At 44.7% G+C, this 20,994-nt stretch overlaps 1 protein-coding gene across 5 annotated transcripts in view; it reads right to left on the bottom strand.

Annotated features, from left to right (window-relative positions):
• ABCA6 (ATP binding cassette subfamily A member 6) overlaps positions 1-20,994 on the bottom strand; it is a 61,381-nt gene that overhangs the window by 39,978 nt on the left and 409 nt on the right. For all 5 annotated transcript variants that reach the window (XR_009693119.1, XM_061144997.1, XM_061144999.1 and 2 more), the window contains exons 2-11: positions 20,735-20,818; positions 20,124-20,224; positions 17,820-18,024; positions 16,019-16,180; positions 12,571-12,677; positions 11,968-12,194; positions 4,595-4,736; positions 3,427-3,612; positions 3,002-3,149; positions 1,508-1,676 (exon numbers count right to left, since the gene is read on the bottom strand). Coding sequence is in view for 4 of the 5 variants with exons in the window: in XM_061144997.1 (XP_061000980.1) it covers positions 1,508-1,676; positions 3,002-3,149; positions 3,427-3,612; positions 4,595-4,736; positions 11,968-12,194; positions 12,571-12,677; positions 16,019-16,180; positions 17,820-18,024; positions 20,124-20,219 (1,442 nt within the window). In the remaining variant the exon portion in view is untranslated. The remainder of the gene's footprint in view (positions 1-1,507; positions 1,677-3,001; positions 3,150-3,426; positions 3,613-4,594; positions 4,737-11,967; positions 12,195-12,570; positions 12,678-16,018; positions 16,181-17,819; positions 18,025-20,123; positions 20,225-20,734; positions 20,819-20,994) is intronic.

The raw sequence follows: 20,994 nt of genomic DNA, 5'->3' as shown, positions 1-20,994 counted from the left end.
GGGAAGCTTCACCCTCCTTTCTGACCCTGAATGAGAATAAAGGGAAGGACATTTATCAACCAGGATGCTGGCGGTGGCAGGGTAGAGCAAAGAGTCTGGAGATTTAAAAGAAAAGGCGTCAAAGCTGCTGAATCCAAGAGGATACTTTATTTCTGCCTTTCTGGGTATAGCGGGACCCCAGGGGCGAGGGACTTCAGCATTTTATTTTAATACATAAACTTCCACTTGGGAGAGGTTGGTTGTTTTTGGATTTCAAGATGACAAACCACAATGTTTGGAGCAGACACGCTGATTCCAAATTTCTTACTTCTTCCATTTGACAGTAGAAGCCAGTCAAAAGTACAGAGAAAAGGATTCAGAGATCCTAAGACCAGCAGAAACACAGAGGTCAGGGCGGACAGAAGCTGGGGGAGACTAGACAGAGGGTGAGGTGGCCACACTGCACGGGGCTCAGCAGACGGGACTCGCTCGATCGTAGGAGACACTGTAGGTGACGATAGTAGAGAAGCTGAAAGCGACGTTTACAAACCTGCTCTTTAATATTCTGCCTCAGGTTCTCCCGCTGCCATTGGTTAATATTTCATTTATTTTGGCCACTATGGAAAACAGTATGGGAAGTGAAAGTGAAGTTGTTCAGTCGTGTCTGACTCTTTGCGACCCCATGGACTGTAGCCTGCCAGGCTCCTCTGTCCATGGGATTCTCCAGGCAAGAATACTGGAGTGGGTTGCCATTTCCTTCTCCGGGGGATCTTCCCGACCCAGGGACTGAACCCAGGTCTCCCACACGGCAGGCAGACTCTTTACCATCTGAGCCACTGGGAAGCCCTCAACAGTATGGAGATTCCTCAATAAACTAAAAATAGAGTCGCCATATGACCCAGTAATCCCATTCCTGGGCATATATCCAGAGAAAACTCTAATCCAAAAGGATACATGCACCCCAGTGTTCAGAGCACCACTGCTTACAACAGGCAAGCCATGGAAACACCTCAGTGTGCATCGACGGATGCGTGGGTGAAGCTGTGGTACGTTCACCTGGACATTACTCGTCCCTAAGAGAGAATGGAATGCCTGCCATCTGCAGCAGCAGGGATGCAGCTAGCGATGATCAGGCTACGTGCAGTAAGGCAGAAAGACAAACACCACATGGCGTCACTTACGTGGGGAACCTCACACATGACCCAAGTGAACAAACCCACAAACAGGGACAGACTCACAGACAGAAGCAGATGGTGGCTGCCAAGGATGAGGGGTGGGAAGGGCTGGGAGTTTGCGGTTAGCAGAGGCAAACTATCACAAACAGAACGGATAAACAGCAAGGTCCTACTATGCAGAACGGGGCACTTGATTCAGGATCCTGTGATAAATCACCGTGGACAAGGATGTATAACTGAACCGCCTGACTATGCAGCAGAAATCAATAGGACACTATAAGCCAGCCACACTTAATAAACTTTTAAAATAAACTCATTTCCTCGCACCCAGGTATCAGGATATGTGTGACTACCTGATGGCTTCTCTCCCGTGGAATTCTGGAGCCATGGGCTCACAGTAATCATCGGAGAGGGGCTCAGGGTCCACGTCTATCTCGGCGACATGACTACCAGTCTTCCGGTATTGGAAACAAGATGATGAGTTCAGGAAAAATAATGGCGAATAATGGGACTCATTTCCATCTAATTAATCAAGAGGTGATAAAATATTTGTTCAGTACCATGAAAACAATGAGCACATAAGCCTTCTTTAGAACAGTGCAGAATGTCTTTTAAGCATCATAACTTGGACTTTTAAGCATCATAACTAAATTGCTTTCTAACTCCCTATTATCGAGAAGAAATCTTGAGAGTGAAGGAAACAATGAAAATGAAAAAGAAACAACATATTATTATGAAAGGTAAACAATATAATAGAAACCTTGATGAGATATAAATTAAAGACTTGAATAAAGTGCTTCCTACAAGTTGCTTAGAATAATGATTAAATCACATATTGAGCGAGAAAAGCCTTAACATGGCACATAAAAATAATTTTAAATATGTTTGTGAACTTAAGAAATCATGTGATTCAACAGTATGATTGAGCAAAATACTGAAATCTATGTGGTACATGAATGAAAAGTACTGGGAGAAATTAATTTGTTCAGGATGAACATATGGTCATTCTCTAGATTTTAAAAAATGGAATAACATTTGTTACTAACGGTCTTCAGATATTAACCAGAAGTGATAAAGAGACAGACATACATACAAATAAATACACAGCAATATAAAGAACAAATTTAAATCCAGTCAAAGTGGAAGAAACATAAAAAATAAAATATATAAATAGGATCATGCAAGGGAAAAAAGCACGCTGATTCTAGTATGTCTGTAAGAATTCTAGACTTATGTGAAATTTTTAGTTGTTTTCAAGATAAAGAAACTCTAACTGGGTAATAAAGTGAAGTCACTCAGTTGTGTCTGACTCTTTGCAACCCCATGGACTGTAGCCTGCCAGGTGCCTCCATCCATGGGATTTTCCAGGCAAGAATACTGGAGTGGGGTGCCCTGCCCTCCTCCAGGGGATCATTTCTATAAATATGAGCAATATATGACAAAGGTTAGGAGGCACTTTCACCATGCAATGTTCCTATGCTAACCAAAACCATTTTAAGACTAATTTATTTTCACCTGTCCTGATATAAACCCTTAATATCATTCTTTGAAAACACTTCCAGTGATCTTTGAAAAATGTAACATTATTTAAAATATAATTATAATGTGCATTAAAATGATCATTTCATATTTATAATGTGTATCACTATATCACATTCAGAAGAATAATTATTTTTAGGTAGCAATTCCTTTAGATCATTAGAGCTATGAAGCAGAGAAAAAGAAATCATTCAGTCTGTGATGCGAAATGCTTGTCATTCCTTATTTCTTAAAATATATAACTTTAAGAAAAGCATCTTCACTGTGATCAGTACCAGTAGAGGTAGGAAAAAACTGCAGTTACTTACAGGGTAGGATTTTGTCAAAGTATAATGCCAACACCAAGTATAAAAGGGCATCGAAAGTCAATATGGAAAAAGTCGCTATCATTATATATGAGTTTCCAGAAGTGTCAGGAAAAATAACACCATTCATAGTATAATCCAGGTGGATAATCTAAGATTCAAACAAAAATAATAATAAATACTTGAAAATAATTCAGTGTAGCAGCAAGAACTACCACTTTATTAAGCAGTTTTTCTAAGAAACCCACGTAATGAAGCTCTTAGGGAAACTTTTTATTTTACAGCAATCGAAGCAGTATTAGAAGGGAACATTGATTTTTAAATATATAATGTTTTAATAATAGAAATTTAAGTTGCCATTTTTTTCAAGAGAGTCATTTCCAGGTTCTTAGGAATGATGACAATGTTAGGATTAACTCTGATCTCACCTGGTTAATTCCAGCACTGAAGGCAAAGGGGCTACAGATGCTGAAAATCCACTTCAAAGGCGAAGGAAGTTGCTGGTAAAACGCAGTGAATCCCACACCCCCCCAGAAGAGGGTGAGGAGAAACACAACCAAACTGGTGAGGATGGTTTTCTTTAGCAGCACAGTCATCAGGAAGGCCAAAGCGATCTGAAAGAGCCAAGACACTACACAGACCGACGGTCAGTGGTACCACTGACAAAGGTCAAAATAAGGACCTTTGTACCATAACATAAATATTTATCACAGACACAGTGATGAGCAACATTAAGGGATAATTATGCTCAATGCTTCTCTCAACCTCCTTGTAAGGAGAATCTTTATTTGCCTACTTAAATGCTGGTCTTGAAAGGCCGCAGGAAGAGCTGTTGTTGCTCTATAGCGGCTAAGTCCTGTTCCGACTCTTTGAGACCCTGTGGACTGTAGCCTGCCAGGCTCCTCTGTCCATGGGATTCTCCAGGCAAGAACACTGGAGTGGGTTGCCATGCCCTCCTCCAAGGGATCTTTCCAACCCAGGGATGAAACCCATGTCTCCTGTACTGGCAGGCGGGTTCTTAACCACTTGTCTACTTGGAAAACCTGCAGGAAGAGCTGAGAAAAGGATAAAACTGCAGCCTTAGAAAGAGGGAAAGAAACTAAATTAATATATTAACACAGAGCGTCTACTGTGTTTTGCAGAAAACCCCCTGGAAGGTGGAAGAAGTCAGAGGAGCCTGTTCAGAGAAGGAAGAGAGGGTGACATGGGTGGTCGGACCAGGGTGGGGGGTTACAAGGAGATAAGATAACAAAAGCTACCATCTGATAGGGAATCTTTGGTGGGAAAATGGTGGGCCCAGCCATTAAGAACATTCTCATCAATCTATAAAAATCTTAGGTATTTTTTAGAGTCAAAACAATTTTCTTTCTTTTTGATGCATCATTTCATTAATTCAGACCTTTATGCAAAAAAAAAAAAAGAGTTTCAATTTTATTTAGGTTACATCATTTTCTCATACTCATAAAGACTTCTCAAGCAAACACACACACACACAACATGAAAGAAGTGGCTATAGTAGCCTGCTCAGACATTGATTCTTGTTACATATAACCAAGGCAGAAAGCAGGGACGATGGTAGCAAACATATGAACTTACCAAGGATAAGCCATACAAGAAAAATAGAGTAAATATGACCGTGAAGCCCGTCAGGATGATAATTTCAGTAGATGTTATGATGACTGTGATGATTATGGAAGTAACGAAGATGAAGGCAGCATAGATTAAACCCCAGGAGAGCCTAAAGAAAGATAAACAATATTTCAGTTGTTTTAACTTCATTATGAAATATTCAAAACACACAAAAATACTTAAAGAGTAACACAATGGCTACCTTTGTACCTGCCACCTATTAACAGATCCTTGCTCCTTGGAAGAAAAGCTATGACAAACCTAGACAGAATATTAAAGAGCAGGGGCATCACTTTTCCAACAAAGGTCTGTATAGCCAAAGCTATGGTTTTTCCAGTAGTCACATATGGATGTGAGAGTTGAACGATAAAGAAGGCTGAGTGCTGAAGAATTGATGCTTTTGAGCTGTGGAGTTGGCAAAGACTCTTGAGAGTCCCTTGGAGAGCAAGGAGATCCAACCAGTCCATCCTAAAGAAAATTAGTCCTGAATATTCATTGGAAGGACTGATGCTGAAGCTGAAACTCCAGTACTCTGGCCACCTGATGTGAAGAGCAGACTCATTGGAAAAGACCTTGATGCTGGGAGGGATTGGGGACAGGAGGAGCAGGGGGTGACAGAGGATGAGATGGTTGGATGGCATCACTGACTCAATGGACATGAGTTTGAGCAAATTCCTGGAGAGAGTGAAGGACAGAGAAGCCTGGCGTGCTGTGGTCCATACGGTGGAAAAGAGTCAGACACAACTTAGCGACTGAACAACAATAAACTAAAATATTACCACGGCTCTGCTGGTGTCACCCTGCATACTGACTCGGTATTCACGGTGTATAACTAATATGAACAAGCATCAGGAGTGTCACCTCGCATGTGTTCTTTTGAAACTTGCCTTTGTTCACAACACGTAAACATTATACACTGGCGTATCATATTTCATTGTGTGAATGCAACTCAGTGTTCTCCTGTCCGTGGCCATATAGGTTGTTTCCAGACCTTCTTTCTAATGCAATGTTGCTAAGAATATTCTTGCACTTGCCTTTTTGGAGCAAAGTGCACACAATTTTTCTTTAAGGTGAGATTGCTGAATTCCAGGAGATAAGCATTTGGTGTTTTCAGCTTTATTACATATTACCAAAGTGTCCTCATTATAAAGTTGGAAGGAAACAACAGCTGCTGGTCCATCAATGACCGTGGCTGTACTCGAGGCCAACCGATGATGTGGTCGCTCCTGAGGACCGCAGCCAGCAGCAGCCCCGCCTTCCCTCCCGTAGGAAGTTGGAATCTCATAACTGCCCTGAGCCCAGTGCATGCATGCTGCTCCTGTTCAGCGTTTCTTTCTGAAAACTGCTTCAGGTGATGGTGGGCTTCCCAGGAGGCTCAGTGGTAAAAAAAATCCCCCGGCAATGCAGGAGATACGGGTTTGATCCCTGGGTCTGGAAGATCCCCTGGAGAAGGGAACGGCAACCCACTCCAGTATTCTTGCCTGGAGAATCCCATGGACAGAGGAGCCTTGTGGGTTATAGTCCATGGGGTCACAAAGAGCTGGACATGACTGAACATAGATTATGGTGACACCCTTACGTGTTCACACTGCCTTGCTTTAGATGTGCTGGTGTTCACATTTTTATGAAGTGGGTATTAGAAGTAGCAGTCAGTCTTAGATTTAGGAAACCTGAAGAGCATTTTAGCCTAAGCTTCTCATTTTACAGATGAATAAATGGCAGTTCTTCTTCCTGGTAAAGGTCGCCACAGTAAGTCAGTAACAGAACTGAGAGAGCAGCTCTAGGCTTTCAGTCAGGTCAGAGTTCTTCCTTGTACATAAAATTGCCTAATAAGAAACAGCTGGAGAAAACAGTGAAATTATTAAAATCAGGAATTTGCATGAATATGTCCCAGTACAGCATGTTTCAGTTCACTTCAGTTCAGTCACTCAGTCGTGTCTGACTCTTTGCGACCTCATGGACCGCAGCACGCCAGGCCTCCCTGTCCATCACCAACTCCCGAAGTTTACCCAAACTCAAGTCCATTGAGTCAGTGATGCCATCCAGCCATCCCATCCTCTGTTGTTCCCTTCTCCTCCTGCCCTCAATCTTTCCCAGCATCAGGGCCTTTTCCAATGAGTCAAATCTTCGCATGAGGTGGCCAAAGTATTGGAGTTTCAGCTTCAACATCAGTCCTTCCAATGAACACCCAGGACTGATCTCCTTTAGGATGGACTGGTTGGATCTCCTTGCAGTCCAAGGGACTCCCAAGAGTCTTCTCCAACACCACAGTTCAAGAGCATTAATTCTTTGGCACTCAGCTTTCTTCACAGTCCAACTCTCACATCCATACATGACCACTGGAAAAACCATAGCCTTGACTGGATAGACCTTTGTTGACAAAGTAATGTCTCTGCTTTTTAATATACTATATAGGTTGGTCATAACTTTCCTTCCAAGGAGTAAGCATCTTTTAATTTCATGGCTGCAATCACCATCTGCAGTGATTTTGGAGCCCCAAAAATAAAGTCAGCCACTGTTTCCACTGTTTCCCCTTCTATTTGCCATGAGGTGATGGGACCAGATGCCATGATCTTAGTTTTCTGAATGTTGAGATTTAAGCCAACGTTTTCACTTTCCTCGTTCACTTTCATCAAGAGGCTTTTTAGTTCTTCTTCATTCTCTGCCATAAGGGTAGTGTCATCTGCATATCTGAGGTTATTGATATTTCTCCCAGCAATCTTGATTCCAGCTTGTGCTTCTTCCAGCCCAGTGTTTCTCATGATGTACTCTGCATAGAAGTTAAATAAGCAGGGTGACAATATACAGTCTTGACGTACTCCTTTTCCTATTTGGAACCAGTCTGTTCTATGTCCAGTTCTAACTGTTGCTTCCTGACTTGCACACAGGTTTCTCAAGAGGCAGGTCAGGTGGTCTGGTATTCCCATGTCTTTCAGAATTTTCCACAGTTTATTGTGACCCACACAGTCAAAGACTTTGGCATAGCCAATAAAGCAGAAATAGATGTTTTTCTGGAACTCTCTTGCTTTTTCCATGATCCATAGGATGTTGGCAATTTGATCTCTGGTTCCTCTGCCTTTTCTAAAACTAGCTTGAACATCTGGAAGTTCACAGTTCACGTATTGCTGAAGCCTGGCTTGGAGAATTTTGAGCATTACTTTACTAGCATGTGAGATGAGTGCAATTGTGCGGTAGTTTGAGCATTCTTTGGGATTGCCTTTCTTTAGAATTGGAATGAAAACTGACCTTTTCCAATCTTGTGGCCACTGCTGAATTTTCCAAATTTGCTGACATTGATTGCAGCACTTTCACAGCATCATTTCCTAGGATTTGAAAGAGCTCAACTGGAATTCCATCACCTCCACTAGCTTTGTTCATAGTGATGCTTTCTAAGGCCCACTTGACATCACATTCCAGGATGTTTGTCTGTAGGTGAGAGATCACCATTGTGATTATCTGGGTCATGAGGATCTTTTTTGTACAATTCTTCTGTGTATTTTTGCCACCTCTTCTTAATATCTTCTGCTTCTGTGAGGTCCATAACATTTCTGTCCTTTATTGAGCCCATCTTTGCATGAAACGACCAACTGTCCTATGTCTTGAGAAACTCCTGAAAGTGAAAGTCGCTCATTGGTATTCGACTCTTTGCAACCCCGTGTTCTATACAGTCCATGGAATTCTCCAGGCCAGAATACTGGAGTGGGTAGCCTTTCCCTTCTCCAGGACATCTTCCCACCCCAGGGATCGAACCCAGGTCTTCCATATTGCAGGCGGATTCTTTACCAGTTGAGCCACAAGGGAAGCAAAGAGTCGGACACAACTGAGCAACTGAACTGAACTGAACTTGCATGAATTGTTCCCTTGGTATCTCTGATTTTCTTGAAGAGATCTCTAGTCTTTCCCATTCTATTGTTTTCCTCTATTTCTTTGCCTGATCATTGAGGAAGCCTTTCTTATCTCTCCTTGCTATTCTTTGGAACTCTGCATTCAAATGGGAATATCTTTCCTTTTCTCCCCTGCTTTTCACTTCTCTTCTTTTCACAGCTATTTGTAAGGCCTTCTCAGACAGCCACCTTGCTTTTTTGCATTTCTTTTTCTTGGGGATGGTCTTGATTCCTGTCTCCTGTACAATGTCACGAACCTCTGTCCATAGTTCATCAGGCTCTCTGTGTATCAGAGCATGTTTAATTACTGCATATTTGACTTGTTTTTGAACTTCTATGTCATTACAAGGATTCGGACTGTGCTAGACAATCAGCATTTTCGGAGAGGCACGCCTCATTCTACTTCCTGAGTGTAGAAGGGAACTGCTCTAGGTAGGAACTGAAAAGCCATAGGGTGTGGGGACTATGCATGAAGGAAGTTAAACCTTTCTAGAAAAGGAATCTATAGCAAGGAGTTGTGGGTGGAGTTGGGGGGGATGTTAATATATCTACGAAAAACTTCATGATAAAACAAAGCAATTTCAGAGATCACTAGAATAAATATTGACTGCATTTCACATTTATTGCCTTTGTAAAAGAAAAAAAAAGTGGGAGTGTTGTAAAACTTATTACCACTAGACATTCTGTTCTTAAGAACATTTCAGATTTTTCTTTTCCTTGTTAGTTTTAGGAACATATATTCATTTTGCAAAATTTTAGGTTACATGCATACTAATTTACCCTGGGAATGAATCCAGGTATAAATAACCAGTACCTTCCTGCTTTTAATCTAGAGTTGGCTTGTGCCTCCCTGTCCTAAAGCGGCTGCAGGGACACCATTATTTGCACAGAGTTCCTCTCTCTCTTTCCTCCTGACAAACACCGTTTACTACTTTGTATTTCCCAAGGTGTCATTGAACAACCGCTACTTTCCTTTTTAAATTTCAAGACACACTCTCCCCTTTTACTATTTCATAATTCAGTTATATTAGAATTAAAACTCTTACTGTTAAAAAATATACTTCATAGGAAACTTTAAATTTCCTAGACCTTAATTTTATTTCAGCTAATAAGTGTCTTGTAAAGAGCTGTCCAATAAGTAGTCCTTCATCCATTCCAAATAAGTACTATACCCATAAACAGCATTTTGTTGCTATGGGGAGTATACAGAGAAATATCTCCCAGGACTCAACATTGAAAAATGCTGAATTTCATTTAGGGTAAAGCAAACAGATTATTTTTCTTTTCCTAGACAGTATGAATTTTGTAACTGATGTTATCACAGAATTCTCTAAGAGCCTTGGCCTCTTAGAGGTTTAGAGATTATATTCACTCGTTAAGTCGTGTCTAGCTCTTCATGACCTCATGTAGCACACCAGGCTTCCATGTCCTTCACCATCTCCCAGAGGCTGTTCAAACTAATGTCTATTGATTCAGTGATGCCATCCAACCATCTCGTCCTCTGTCATCCCCCCTCCTCCTGCCCTCAATCTTTTAAAGCATCAGGGTCTTTTCCAATGAGCCAGCTCTTCGCATCAGGTGGCCAAAGTATTGGAGTTTCAGCTTCAGCATAGTCCTTCCAATGAATATTCAGAACTGATTTCCTTTAGGATGGACTGGTTGGATCTCCTTGCTGTCCAAGGGACTTTCAAGAGTCTTCTCCAACACCACAGTTCAAAAGCATCAATTCTTAGGTGCTCAGCCTTCTTTATGGTCCAACTCTCACATCTGTACATGAATACCGAAGAATCCATAGCTTTGACTATATGGACCTTTGTCGGCAAAGTGATGTCTCTGCTTTTTAATATGCAGATTGTATGATTTGCATATTTATCTGTTAATCTTACCTACTCATTATTTTGCTAAACCTTTGTTTCTACTCAATTATTATTTGCTATTATAATATATACACACATAGAGACATGCATACATATATGATAATCATGTTGAAATATAAATTTTAAAATCACATTAAATCATTTGTGAAATGGGGTAGGTAATGATATATCAATGTAAGAAGCAAGTGCTCTTACCAAGTGCTTCCTACCTGCCAGCCTCTGGACTGGGCACCCTTAACAGGCAATCTCAACTCCAATATACGGCATTTAGTTGCTCAAAAAAATAGATCCTTGGTACTCAGTCTCTGAACAGAAACTAGCCGTTATAGGCCTACACTTTCTTCAACAGGAGGAAGTGGGGAGAAACTCAGTGATAACCCTGGGTGGGCCAGGCAGGAGGGCACTGGGAAAAGATGCTCAGCGTCACTCGTTATCGGAGGAAGGCAAATCAAAACCAGAACGAGGCAGCACCTCCCACTGGTCAGAACAGTCATCCTTAAAGCGTCCACACACAATAAAGGTTGGAGAGGGTGTGGAGAAAAGGGCCCCCTCCTACCCTTCTCATAGGCATGTCAGACGGTGCAGCCAGCACGGAGGGCAGTGTGGAGATTCCTTCTAAACAGCTAAAAACGGACCTCCCATACGGTTCTGCAACGCCACTCCTGGGCACACCTCCAGAGACAACAGACAATGATTCACGCACCCCTGGGTTCACGGTATCCAGGAAATGGGAGCAACCTAGATGCCCATCAGCAGAGGAACGGATGAAGAACGTGTGGCACGTATACACCATGAAACATACTCAGTTATATAAAAAGAAGAAAATCATGCCATTTGCGGCAACATGATGGGCCTAGAGATCATCACACTGAGTGAAGTAAGTCAGAGAGGGAAAGACAAAGATCATATGATATCACTTATATGTGGGATCTAAAAACAAATGGTACAAATGAACTTATTTACAAAGCAGAAAGACTCACAGACACAGAAAACAAACTTATGGTCACCAGAGGGGAAGGCAGATGGGGGGGAAGAGAGAAGTTGCGAAACTGGGGTTGACATATACGCACTATATATAAAATAGGCCGCTGATAAGGACCCTCTGTACAGCACAGGAAACTCTACCCAAGACTCTGTAATGGCCTATATTGGAAAAGAATCTAAAAAAGAGTGGATCTGTGTTCATGTGTAATTTGATGCACCGTGTGGTACTGCAGAAACTAACACAGCACTATAAATCAACTACACTCCAGTGAAAGTTTTTTTAAAGATTAGACCACCTGGTCTGGTACACGCCTTCCTTCTGCCGCTGGGTAATTCTTTTTTATTCTCTGTGATCTTAACGCTACCTCTAGCATAATGTTGGCTTAATATATGATGGCACAGAAAAAGGGCCCAGAAAACTATAATCACTATCGTGCATAGCAAAATTTAATAAGAACTAAATAAAAAAGTCACAACAACAACACTGTAGGCAAGGCATCAAGTTTAAGTTGCGGTGTTCTAAAACAGTAATACTTTTCCATTGCTTCGGAATTTCTCTGTTTATTCACTTGCACTACTTGAATTAGTCACTCACCAGAAGGCTGAATCCTGCAGACCCATCAAGTTCATCAAATCCTTGTACTTTTTTCTCTCTCTTGTCACATTGAGTGATAGGAAATATATAAATGGGGAGAAGTAAAGCAAGCAGTAAAAAATGAACATCTCATTTTGAAGGTTCTCCTTAAAGATAAAGGGTAGCGTCTTCATATTTACAGCAGTAACTGACATCAACTCCTCCATCACAGAGTGATTTGTTGTCATCTAAAGAAGAATTCAAATGAACAAAATCATTAAAGTATAGACACTGCTGAGATCTGAATAAGCCATGGAGCTTGTGCCCCGGTACATTTCCTGTTTTGTGAACATACTGTTCTGTGGTTATGCAAGATGTTACTTTTAGGAGAAACTAGATGAAGAATAGGTGGGTGCCTCCCTGTATATTGTTTTTGAAACTTTCTAAAACTACTTGAAAATTTAAAGTTAAAAACAAAATGTACTCCTTCACCTAAATGTCAATTTTACCATTTGGATACACAGTTCATTACATAAACACATGAAGACCTGAGTAGACACCATCTTTTATCAAACCTTGATGCCTCTGGAATTAGCTCACTTCAATTATTAGGACTTTTCTTACTTGTATAATAGCAGCATTAATGGCAGCTTGTAAAGGCACGAATCCTCCTTTCCAGTATTTCTCCAGTGCACAGGAAAAGTCATTAATATTTGTACCCCGGCAGTAAGCTATAATCACACACAAAGAAAGAAGAACCAATATTATGGAAGGAAAAGTCACTAGTATCTGTACTCTAGCAATGAGCTAAGGAAATGGCAACCCACTCCAGTGTTCTTGCCTGAAGAATCCCATGGACGGAGGAGCCTGGTGGGCTACAGTCCATGGGGTCGCAAGAGTCGGGCACAACTGAGCGAAATGAGAAGGAGGGGGAGCAATAAGCTGTTAGCTCAAAAAAATAAATAAATAAAAGGAAAAAGCAGAACCAACAGTATGGGAGTAGGGCGATTGGAAAATAAGATACAAGAATCCAAGAGAAAATGCTCTAGAGGAGCCTTCACTAGGCAGGACTTTTTTTGGTTTTTCTTTTTTTAATTAATTAATTTATTTTAACTGGAGGCTGATTACTTTACAGTATTGTAGTGGTTTTTTGCCATGCATACACATGAATCAGCCATGGGTGTACATGTGTCCCCCATCCTGAGTGGGAATGCAAACTAGTGCAGCCACTATGGAGAACAGTGTGGAGATTCCTTAAAAAACTGGAAACAGAACTGCCATACGACCCAGCAATCCTACTGCTGGGCATCCACACCGAGGAAACCAGAACTGAAAGAGCCATGTGTACCCCAGTGTTCAACAGGCAGGACTTCTAACCACAGGAAAGAGGAGCAGATCAAAGTTCTGAAGAAGGCGACTTCACTCGTGGAGGCTGTGGCATGCACAGGATGTCTCAGAAAACAAAAGGAGGACGGAAGCGAACACTCTGCCTGGCCCATCCTGGGCACCTCGCTCTGGCTCCAGACACCAAAGGCGCTGCAGCACCAGCACTGGCTTTGTGCCCAAACGCTCTCCCTGCAGGAGAGCTCCTTTCCTTCTGGTCTCTCCACAAAGGTGAACTCGGCACACGGGCCTTTCCTGGCCCCCAGCACTAGCACATCTGCACTGCGGTCTGGGCAACGCGTGGAGCTTAAATCACGGTGTCCTGAAGCAGTAAGACTCCCCCTGCTTCAGAATTCCTCTGTTTATTCACTGCTTGTAACAGTCACTCACCGGAGGCTGAACCTGGCAGACCCATCGTGGCCGTCAAACCCTACACTTTGCTCTCTCTTCTGTAACACTGAGCGCCAGGAAATATATAAGTGGGGAGAAGCAAAGCAAGCGCTGAGAAATGAAGCCTCATTTTGAAACGTCACTAGTACATTTCACCCATTCTCCCTGAGAGGCTAAATCTGGAGGTCTCCCTCAGGTCGCTCTAAGGCGCCTGCCCCGATCGAAGCGCCTGATGCCTCTGCGCCGCCTCAGCCCTCAGCAGCGCCAGCCTCAGCCCTCAGCAGCGCCAGCCTCAGCCCTCAGCACGGCCGCCTCAGCCCTCAGCACGGCCGCCTCAGCCCTCCGGCAGCGCCAGCCTCAGCCCTCGGGCAGCGCCGCCTCAGCCCTCGGGCAGCGCCGCCTCAGCCCTCGGGCAGCGCCAGCCTCAGCCCTCGGCAGCGCCAGCCTCAGCCCTCGGGCAGCGCCGCCTCAGCCCTCGGGCAGCTCCAGCCTCAGCCCTCAGCACGGCCGCCTCAGCCCTCGGGCAGCGCCGCCTCAGCCCTCGGGCAGCGCCGCCTCAGCCCTCGGCAGCGACGTCTCAGCCCTCGGGCAGCGCCAGCCTCAGCCCTCGGCAGCGCCAGCCTCAGCCCTCGGCACGGCCGCCTCAGCCCTCAGGCAGCGCCGCCTCAGCCCTCGGCAGCGCCGTCTCAGCCCTCGGGCAGCGCCAGCCTCAGCCCTCGGCAGCGCCAGCCTCAGCCCTCAGCACGGCCGCCTCAGCCCTCAGGCAGCGCCAGCCTCAGCCCTCGGCAGCGCCGTCTCAGCCCTCAGCACGGCCGCCTCAGCCCTCGGCAGCGCCGCCTCAGCCCTCGGCAGGGCCGCCTCAGCCCTCGGCACGGCCGCCTCAGCCCTCAGGCAGCGCCGCCTCAGCCCTCGGCAGCGCCGCCTCAGCCCTCGGCAGCGCCGTCTCAGCCCTCAGCACGGCCGCCTCAGCCCTCGGCAGCGCCGCCTCAGCCCTCGGCAGCGCCGTCTCAGCCCTCAGCACGGCCGCCTCAGCCCTCGGGCAGCGCCAGCCTCAGCCCTCAGCACGGCCGCCTCAGCCCTCAGGCAGCGCCAGCCTCAGCCCTCGGCAGCGCCGCCTCAGCCCTCAGCACGGCCGCCTCAGCCCTCGGCAGCGCCGCCTCAGCCCTCGGCAGCGCCGCCTCAGCCCTCCGGCAGCGCCGCCTCAGCCCTCGGCAGCGCCGCCTCAGCCCTCGGCAGCGCCGCCTCAGCCCTCGGCAGCGCCGCCTCAGCCCTCGGCAGCGCCGTCTCAGCCCTCGGCAGCGCCGCCTCAGCCCTCAGCACGGCCGTCTCAGCCCTCGGGCAGCGCCAGCCTCAGCCCTCGGCAGCGCCGTCTCAGCCCTCAGCACGGCCGCCTCAGCCCTCGGGCAGCGCCGCCTCAGCCCTCGGCAGCGCCGCCTCAGCCCTCGGCAGCGCCAGCCTCAGCCCTCGGCAGCGCCAGCCTCAGCCCTCGGCAGCGCCAGCCTCAGCCCTCAGGCAGCGCCGCCTCAGCCCTCGGCAGCGCCAGCCTCAGCCCTCCGGCAGCGCCGCCTCAGCCCTCAGCACGGCCGCCTCAGCCCTCGGGCAGCGCCAGCCTCAGCCCTCGGCAGCTCCAGCCTCAGCCCTCGGCAGCTCCAGCCTCAGCCCTCGGGCAGCGCCAGCCTCAGCCCTCGGGCAGCGCCAGCCTCAGCCCTCGGGCAGCGCCGCCTCAGCCCTCGGCAGCGCCAGCCTCCTCCTCCCAGCGCGCCCCGTCTGCGCGCTCTGCCCACTTACACAGGACTGCGCCTCCGCCGCGCCGAGCACCGCCTGCTCCTTCCCGCCCCGTCCACAGCCCCCTTCACTCTCTGGAAGGCGAGGACCCCGGCTCCCCACACACGCCTCCCGGCCGCGGTTCACGTCTCCAGGCAGCGCTTCTCTCATCACAGGGCGTCTCGGGAGCCCCGGTCTAAGTGCCCCGAGCACCTCTCCTCGCGCTGGTCATTAACTGCTCGCCGGCGGCCTGTCCTGCTAACCTTGGACGCGCACCTGAGGCTGGGCCCTCGGTCTCGATGGCCCCTGCATCCTTTCCAACATGCCCTTGGGAATTCACTAGTATCTGCTGGATGACTCACTGGGGTTTTGAGAGCCGTCCTCCAGGGGAAGAGACGAGCTTGGAACAGGGTCAGCAGGGGGTGTCGTCTCTTTAATCTGGTGCTAGCGCGAGCACCTCTGCCGCCCGTCCCATCCTAGTGCTTGTGTTAAAAACATGAAAAATGCAACAGTAACACTTTATATGGAAAGTCACCTGTCAAAAAATCCTCCTTCAAAATTGGAACGTAATATCTGTGATAAAATTTGAACTTGTAAGAGAAAGAATCATTAAAGATGACTCCCACGCTGTATGAGAAAGTGTCTAGCATTATTTCATCCATGGCTTTCTCATCTGGTGCCCCAATGATTCTTCTTCCTGTGAATTGTATGGTAAAAAAAAAAAAAAGACATAGAGGACTGTTAGACTTTCACCAAAACAGAATGTGATATTCAACTTTGCCATCACCTGTTTTCCATTGGAATCAACTAAAATCATTCTACCTTTAAATTAAATTTATCCCAAAAGGCAAAAACAAAAAAGGAATTTTTTGTTGTCATTTTAGATTCTAGAATCAGGAGATATGCATGAGAATTAACTTCTTTCCTTCATAATGGCAGGCATTAAGGCAAATTTTAGGTGTATAAAACGATTATGCCAAGAAATAAGTATGTATTAGAGAATAGGGGTACAGAAATATAGGTAACTGAAGCAGTTATTATGTGGTCAGAGGACTCCAGACTTCAGCTTCACTAAGCAGACGGACTTCACATGGTCGTTGCCGTCTACAGGGACCAAGAGCACAGAGTGACTAACAGCAAGCGGCGCTGCCTGTGCAAACCCAGAATTTAAGAGTTGAGAGCCAGGCTGCAGCCAGCCCGGCCATGAGTGAGAGACACATTTTGGTTCTATTAGTTACGCAGAGGCCTCCTTTAGGACGAAAGCCCTGAGGGACATCCCTGGCAGTCCAGCAGTGAGGGCTCTGTGCTTCCACTCAAGGGCATGGGCTTGATCCCTGGCTGGGAACTAAGATCCTGCAAGCTGCATGGTGTAGCCAAACAGCAAAAATCTAGAATGAAGGACTTTAAAGATGTTCACAAATTATACCATATGCAGACAGAATATCCTTAGATTATTCACCCTTAATTTTCATAGTTCTGAAATTAATGTTATAATAACCATATCTAATTTCTTTTATTTATATGGTTTTTCCTAAATTATAAATATTAATCATTATATTTCCATGTTAAAAACACCCACACTCACCAATAACATATTCCTCCTAGGCAGTATTCTGCAAATCTGAAATTATAAAACTATTCCTTTATTTAAATTCCAATAGAAATGGAGGCCTCCCCAAAGTAGACCCTCATCAAGCCAGAAGGGTTTCAAAGGTTAATAGTTAAGGCTAAACAAAAGGAAAGAACTGACAAAGTTCTGCTATCTTGCTATCTAGATAATCAGCATCATAGTTAACAGTGACTTCAAATAAAAAATGCATACATTTTATAAAAAACATAAAGAAGATGTGGTACATATATACAATGGAATGCGGATCAGCCATAAAAAGAACGAATGCCGTTTGCAGCAACGTGAATGCAGAGATGATCCTATTAAGTGAGTCAGGAAGAGAAAGACATACACCATATGATATCGCTTATATGTGGAATCAAAAAAAGGACACAAGTGAACCTATCTATGAAGCAGAAACTGACTCTCAGACGTAGCGAGCAGACCTGTGGCCGCTAAGGAGGAAGGTGTTGGAGCAGAGACAGACAGGGAGTTCGGGATTAACAGACACAACTTTCATACATAGGATGGATATGCTCTATCGCTATATTCAAAATCCTGTGATAAACCATAATGGAAAGGACTAGAAAAAAGGAATGATTATATGTGTATAACGGAGTCACTGTGCGGTACAGCAGAGGTTGTCACAACACTGTAAACCAACTGTACTTCAATAAAAAATAAAAGAATAAAACCAGTAATAGTTTTTGGCCATTAGCACACCTACCTTTCATAACGGGAGCACATGCTGTCTTATTCATTATCTGCTGGGTCAAGTTGGAGACTGGTGTGTACACAACATCCATAAAAGACCTGTTATATTTATCTACTCTTCCCAGGTTCTGGGGAGGCATTCCAGGAAAACGGACATTTTTATTTAAATGTGAAAATATGCACATGTAAAGTGCTAACAGTATCGGGAACCCCCATTCCTATGTTAAAAAAGAGAGAGAACAAATTTAGATTGTATTCCCTTAAGGAGCTCAGTCAACATAAGAGAACAATTGAAGACAAATTCCCATTTCACCACGTAGTTGGGTTCTCTCTGCTGTGGCTCTTCAGAGCAATGGGACCCAACAGGTCACTCTCCATACAGGTCACTCTCTAACGCTGGAACTAAACTTCTGCATTAAATCACGAACTACTGCGGAAGTCACTCCAGAGCCCCCCAGGATGGCGAACAGGCCAACAGTCCTTATATGCACGGGCAGTTGGTCCCAGAGTCTATAAGACGCAGGGCACCCCAGAAGGAGTTCAAGATGGCAAAGAGCAACATTCTGCCAGCTGTCGTATCCACGGGCATCCCTGTGGCTCAGTGGTAAAGAATCTGCCTGCCGGGACAAGGAGATATGGGTTTGATCCCGGGGTTGGGACAATCCCCTGGAGAAGGAAATGGCAACCCACTCCAGTACTCTTGCCTGGGAGACCTCACGGACAGAGGAGCCTGGTGGGCTACCGTCCATGGGGGTCGCAGAGTCAGACTTGACTTAGCAACTAAACCATTACCACCACCGCCCTATCCATGAGAAGGGGCGGAGTAGTAGAGACTGTCTAGTGGCTCATCGGTATTCATCATCTCTTCCTGTTTGCCACGATGCTAGATGGCCTTCCCAAAGTAAGTGGGACCAAATGCTTGAGTTCTGGCCAGTGGAATGTGGGCAGAGATCCACACCGTTTCCAGGCCTGGTTAATGGAGCCCTGCGCAAGCCTCCCTTCTCCCTGTCTCAGTCCTTCCACATCCTGAGGGTCCAGGGAGCACCTCCAGAGTCTTGCGCGATCAGTGGCGGAGTCGCTCGATGAAGGAGCCTGGGGCCTGTGTGTCTGTGTGGGGAGGATCCCTCCACCCACCCAACCCACGTCCTTTTCCCCGACAGCCTTACTTGGACTGCAGAGAGGGACCAATAAACCTCTGCTGCCTTGAGCTGCTGAGATGTGGGGCTTTAACGCACACCGGCAATCAGTGGGGTCATGTGGTCATAATTTTTGGAAATAATCTCTGTGTATAAAGTTTATGGCCTTGAAAATAAATGCCCCCAATTAAAATTCCTCTGTTTTTTGCAGATGCTGTGGTTAGTATTTCTTGACTCTAAAGTTATTACCCATGATAGCAGCTTTAATAGTGGCTATGTGCTCAGTCGCTCAGCCATGTCTGACTCTTTGTGACCCCAAGGACTGTAGTCCACCAGGCTCCTCTGTCCATGGAATTTCCCAGGCAAGAATACTGGAGTGGGCTGTCACTTCCTTCTCCAGGGGATCTTCCCCACCCAGGGGTTGAACCTGTGTCTCCTGCATCTGCAGGCAGATTCTTTATTACTGAGGCACCTAGGAAGCTCAATAATTGCTTATACTCTAATTACCACATAATTAGATTTTAGTTCCTTTCCTTTTTTAAAAAAATATGAGGAAAACTTTGTCTTTGCAGTTCTGGGTTATTTTTCAGAGACTATTGTGAGTCTCTCAATTCCAATAACTAGAGAGAAATTCAAAGTCAATAAAGGCAGTTTTCACAGATACAGAGAACAAGCTGGTGGTTTCCAGTGGGGAGAGGGAAGGGGGTAGGAGCAATATAGGGGTGAGAGGAAAAAAAGGGTTATTACAGGAGCCAACTCATTGGAAAAGACCCTGATGCTGGGAATGATTGAAGGCAGAAGGAGAAGGGGCAACTGAGGATGAGATGGTTAGATAGCATCACCGACTCGATGTACAAGAATCTGAGCAAACTCCGGGACGTGGTGAAGGGCAGGGAAGCTATGCTACAGTCCACGGGGTCGCAAAGAGTCAGACACAACTTAGTAACTGAACAACAACAAATAGGATTACATGAAATTGTGTGTGTGAACCTTTTGAAAATTGTAAAGCCCTATAGAATTTAAAGAATCTTTCATTCAATAAAATGAAATACATCCTTATAGCTCCTCAAAAAACAAAATAAAATAAATGCAGTCTGCTACTTAAAATATAAGAGAACCATGAGGCAATGAAATAAAAGAATACTGCTAACTGTGAAAAGAATCAAAACGGTCATACATACCAGCAAGTTCTCTCTTTTCATCCTCCATTTCTTCAGTAGATTCTTGCACAGAAGTGCTTGAGTTTGCTGGTATACACTTTTCTGTTTCATATGCATTTAGCCTATTCATTAAATAAAGAGAAAGTAGACATGGTGGAGGATAAGCTAGAAAAATAAGTGTAATAAGAAAAAAGCCTTGGTCACATTTTGAGGGAAAATATTTCCTACCTTTAGGAACTGAAAAAAAAAGGGATTTAAAATATTAGTTCAATAATCATGATTATAAAATTTTACATCAAATATATGCTGTTTGGGAGATAAGTACTGGTAAGGAAGTAGAGAGGACCATTTACACAATTTTACAGTAACATTGAAACACTGGAAAACATAGAATAAAATTCTGAACCTGTAAGATACTTCCCATTTTGACATTTTATAAATGAAATTCAATTATATGAATAGAATAATTGAATAGTATCTCATCTGACTCATAATTTTTGTTCTTTACTTTTGAAAAGAAATTCCAGAGCTAATTAAACTAGCATAAAAATTCTGATAACTTAAATTCATCTAAATAATTAATTATGTCCATTAGAAGCAATCCCAAGGAAGCACTTTCTTTTGATATTTACCTTCCTGATTGAACCGAGCAACTTTTATCCAAAGAGTTAGGCCATGGAATAATTATCCAGACTCAAATGACTTGAAACTTGATTCTGATAAACAGGAAGCATAAAACAATTTACCACAATTTTCAGAATTCAAAAGTCCTTGAATAACTGAGGAAAAAAAATACTATAAAGTAAATGGAAAAAAGAAAGAAAGAGAGAAAGAGGAAAGAAATCACACAGGAAAGTAATTTTGCCCAAATGTTTGCAAATAAAATGTCTTT

The sequence above is a fragment of the Dama dama genome, chromosome 5 (genome assembly GCF_033118175.1).
Source record: "Dama dama isolate Ldn47 chromosome 5, ASM3311817v1, whole genome shotgun sequence".
In the NCBI taxonomy this organism is placed as follows: domain Eukaryota; kingdom Metazoa; phylum Chordata; class Mammalia; order Artiodactyla; family Cervidae; genus Dama; species Dama dama.
This window is presented reverse-complemented; position numbering and strand designations above follow the sequence as displayed.